Consider the following 4,969-nt stretch of genomic DNA (forward strand, 5'->3'; position numbering starts at 1 on the left):
GGTCTCAACGCAACCGTCACACACTCAAGTATGTGAAAGTCCGAAAGAGCCCTGATTGGAAGAAGTAGTATGGAGCACACAGTTACACAGTTACACAGTTATTGTATGAGACATTCTCATCATGAATTAATTTTGATTCTATGATGAAGCTGTTCTGAGTTACAATCTAAATATCAATTGATTCTGAATATTTCAATGGCCAAGTAGTAAAACACTGAAAAGCTTAACATGGATTGTAAAGAGCTCATTTCTACTCTTGTTGAGAAAAGTAAAGACATTTTAATTTCTGGTTCTCTGCCCTCATTCAACTGGGGCTGCAAAAGATTCTTGCAGTTAATTTTCCTGAATGACTGACTAGAATATTATTGCATATCTCTGCCAGAGCAGTTTATAGAACCAACCTTCTACAAATGTGACGCAATCCACCTGAATGTAAATGGATCATCAATGCTTGCTTCTAATATGTCATTTTTTCTAAACTGTTGTCCGTCGATGTTACCGACTGAACGACAACAACATTTGTCGTCTTGGGGAAGGGATATCTACATGTATATATCTATCTAACACACAATACAGTATACTAAGCAACTATGGAGTGATTACAGAAAGTGAGTTGAGCTCAGCTGGGTTCAGTTAATGTCTGCATCTTTTTTTGTTGGAAACCAAAGGCATTCAGTGCATGTTGTTATCTGTTAGTAGCTAGTACAACCACAAGGCTGAGTGGTAATTAATTCCCCTAGATATCTTTTCCTAGTACTTCCTACGCTGTCACACTCAGTGTGAGAGAAACTTTCAATCAAATTCTCTGTAGCTAGGTTAAATGTAATGTACATTTTAACAGAATTCACAGAAAAAGCTGCAGACTTATTGACTACTGATGTGTGGAAGAGGAAAGTTGTTGCCCGTTTAATAAGTACTAAGTGAAACGTTGTTTGCTAGCAAACAATAATTACTTTTGACGATTGTGACAAATTATGTTATTCAGTGTCCTTCTGTTTTTATAGCGCATCTAGGCTAGACATCATCCAGTGGCTTTATTTCAGCTACTTCACAGAGACAGTGTTAAAAGAAAAAAAAGGACATGCAGAGGTTTTATTTTGAGCTGGTGACTTGATGCTGTGTTATATTTGGTGTGAGGGGGAAAGTGCGGCTCAAAGAAAAGACTGACAGAGCATACAAAGTTTAGTTTACCTTAGATAGACCTGAGTAACAAATTTTGACATACAATAAACCTCCATAATGACTGTAAATGGTAAATGAACTGTACTTATATATCGTCTTTCCAGTCTTTCAACCACTCAATGCGCTGTAATACATGCCTCACCACATTCACACACACCAGAACGGAAACTAAGCATTTACACAGTCATAGCATAGGGAGCAATTTGGGGTTCAGTATCTTGCTCAAGAACACTTTGATATGCAGCGAGAGGAGTCAGGAATCAAACAGCCAGGAATCAAACAGCCAACCTTCCAATTAGTGGTTTACCCGCTCTACCTCTGAGCCACAGCTGAGTGCTTCAATACATGCTCTGATGCGAACTGAATGAATGCAACATGTAACATTAATTACAGCAGTATGTTAACAAACAAAATTCCTGCTTTATCTGTATATCCATTTATACCTTTTATCATTTATCAAAGAAATGTGCTTTGTTGAAAGTAGGTATTTTCTAGATGGATCTCCCCTTTCCACTGAATGCCTGCTATTGATAATGCATTAACATCAATGGTATGAGTAGTTTTTCTACTTTTACTTAAGTCATTTTTAACACCTGTAGTTTTACTTGTAGTTGAGTAATATTTCAATGTCACAGTATTATTTTTTTAATAATTAAATTGTAGTTATTGGTCTCATTAACTTTGTCCTAATTTGCATATCAGCAAAAACCCAAGCCCAACAAATACAATCATAGCTTTTTTGTATCGCTTTCTTTAGATTAATAACTTAGCAGCTGCTAATGGTGTGAGGTCAAATTATTTTAATTTTTGTCAAATTATTGTTTATTATTCTATATTTATGTTCTCACTCTTGCAGCCACCAGCCAGAACTGCAAGTATTAAAGAGATTATGTTGTGGTAATTTTATTGCCTCAATGTTCAACAGTTCATTTTCTTACACTGGCCATTTGCAGCACCTCTATTGACCCCTTTGTCTGACACAACCAGTCACGCGGCAAGCCCAGGCTCATACAGCTTCAGTTCTGAACTCAATACTTTCTACACCTGTTTTGAGTGATACACAACCTCTGCAGCATTAGATACATGGCTGCTGCACGGCAACAGGACTTCAAATAAAACAGTTCATGTCCTCAGATCACAAGATGAGTCAAATGTACCTGTACAACTGCTACATACATGTGATGCTACATACTGGTGACAGGCAGAAAGTGAGGAATAAGTAAAGACACAGAGGTTGTCAGATAAAATATAAATCTTTATTACTAGAACTGAACACAATGTTGGTTCTTTGCCAATGAGAGACTATAACTTAAACATAAGCAGGCGTTATGTTATGTTCACATCGAAAGGATGACATCTTAAGAGGGTTCACCTATTTAACTTCAACGCCATTTTCAAACTGACTTAGTTAAAAGGAAATGACAGCTCCTGCTTGCTTTCATTCTGTTCAGTGACTGCATTACTTGAAATACAACAGGTAAAGAGGACTACCAATATTGACAGATTTGCTGTCATGTTTTGGAAAATTGTGACAGTGAGTGAGAGACTGCCGAGAACAAAACATTTCCATATATACCAGTTGAAATTGATAGTTTTTCCCCAGTTGGCAGAATATGAATACAGAATTATACCTAAACACTTCCTCACTGTATCGACGACAACACCACGCATCTGTCACCCTGTAAAATGAGAGCTCAGTCAGAGGAGTGTTATTTATCCAACAACCACAGTGTCATCATCTTGAAACTCGTAATAGGGAACCTCCAGATTGAGGGGGGCGGGGCCTTTTCTAATGCGGCCTGAGGCGTCGTAGTGTGAGCCGTGGCAGGGGCAGTAGTAACCTCCGAAGTCACCTGCGTTGGCGATGGGCACACAGCCCAGATGCGTGCACACCCCAAGGACGATGACCCAGCTGGGGTTGATGACCCGGTCCTTGTCGTGCTCAGGGTCACGCAGCTCTGCCAGGTTCACTTCGGCCTCTGCGGCGATCTCCTTCTCTGTGCGGTGACGGACAAACAGCGGTTTACCTCTCCACTTAAAAGTCATGTTCTTGCCTTCAGGGATGTCAGCCAGCTTGATTTCAATCTTGGACAAGGCCAGGACGTCAGCTGAGGCGCTCATGGAAGAAACAAACTGAGTGACCACCGTCTTGGCAGCGTAGACGCCCACCACGGTTGTGGCACCAGTGACCAGGTACGAGAAGGTTCTTCTGGATTCACTGCTCTCCTGGGAGGACTTGTTGGGGTCGAGCACCTCTGGGCGCCTGTAGTCTGAGAAGTCTGGTACCCTAATGTCTGTGTGGGCAAATCGGACTCCTGCACTGCCTGCAGACAAAAACAATGGGGTCATAAGGTTAGACAGCATAGATAAACTGGGTTTACCACTAACAGCCAATGTACAGAGGTACAAGATCCAGCTCCATGTGTTTTGGCTGCTGGAGAAGATCCATTACCAATCTATTCAGTGTGTGTGTCAGTGTATTTGCCCCAGAGCAGGTTACATCTCTGAATGTCTGTATTTACTGACTGACTTCAAATTTAAATCCAACAGTGTGTGCGTCTGTGGTAATAGATATAAATCATGGCCACCCAAAGTTGGCCGATCATAAGGTTTGATTTGTCTCGCCAGATGTAACTAGTGAAATTCTTTTTAAAACAAAACAGCATTATAATTATAGATAGGCCAATTATTCGGCCGGCCGATACCTGCACTCACAAGTTAGCTCTCCCTTTTGTGAGTTTTTGGCAGTGAAAAAGTTAGTTTCCAGCCCTGTTCTATAACTCCTGCATCCTGCTCTAAATGTTTGCCTAAATTTCACCATCCTCTTTTCTAAATGTTCACACTTTTCTTATCCTACAGCAAACCTAATCTAAAAGTTTATTAGTTAGTTGATTTCCGCTAGTTTGACAACAGGTAATACAGTTACAGCTCCAGGGACGGTGTACACACACACTTTCGAGAGGCATGTACACAGCATGTAGAGCCAGAATATTTATTTACAAGTGTTATGGTTAGTCCAGAGTTGGTGATTGTTGGAAGACTAATAAAGAGGGTTCAGTGAGTATTATTTTGTTTCTGTTTCTGTCCTAATTTGGTATAAGACACAAACCTGAATTTAGAAGATGTACAGTTGTAGTTTTACTTTTATGAGGAAAATCATTCATGAGCTTATTCCCCGTATCAAACTCACCACTCATTTTACAGCTGAAACTACTGGGGTGGTAAAGGGAGGGGTTGAGGGGGTGCTAGAGCAGCACACAGGCATGGGTGAATATATTGGCAATCGTCAATTGATGGACTGACAGTGGCATCGGCCATTGCAAACCCATATCAGTTGACCACTAATTATAATGAAGTAGTGTAGTGCTGCAGAGCTGTTGTCTAAGGATAAGTTCACAGCCTTTTCAGCCTTAACACTCAATTCTGATTTATTGCTCAGATCAGATTTTTTTTGTTTGTCTGTTCACATTACTTCTTAAATGCGGCCCATATCAGATTCCAGTCTGAACAGGTCGCTTCTAAATTTTCCGGCATATGGCCTCCTCATTTCCAACATTCATGTTGATTTCTTCGGCCATGAATATCTCTGTGTTCCTTCATTGAATGATCGTACAGATGCCTGTAGAGGTTACTAAACTTCCAAGGTTTGACATTACACTCCTTAGGGGAGGCACCTACACACAGCTGGTTGCAGCCTGGTCCAGATGTTGTTGTAAATGTGGCTATAATATAATACTTTGACTTTAATTAGCACTGCCTATTATGCGGGCTGGGTATTTGCTTAAGA

At 40.4% G+C, this 4,969-nt stretch overlaps 1 protein-coding gene across 1 annotated transcript; it reads right to left on the reverse strand.

Moving 5' to 3' along the window:
* Positions 1–2,416: 2,416 nt before the first annotated feature.
* Positions 2,417–3,507, reverse strand: LOC118320990 (cytochrome b-c1 complex subunit Rieske, mitochondrial; the record flags this gene model as incomplete). The annotated part of the gene is given in 1 exon segment (XM_035652132.1): positions 2,417–3,507. A coding segment is annotated over 1 exon segment (612 nt), but the record flags the coding sequence as incomplete, so codon positions are not given.
* Positions 3,508–4,969: the final 1,462 nt, after the last annotated feature.

Source organism: Morone saxatilis, unplaced genomic scaffold (assembly GCF_004916995.1).
Source record: "Morone saxatilis isolate NCDOM2014 unplaced genomic scaffold, NCSU_SB_2.0 Contig11, whole genome shotgun sequence".
Lineage (NCBI taxonomy): Eukaryota > Metazoa > Chordata > Actinopteri > Moronidae > Morone > Morone saxatilis.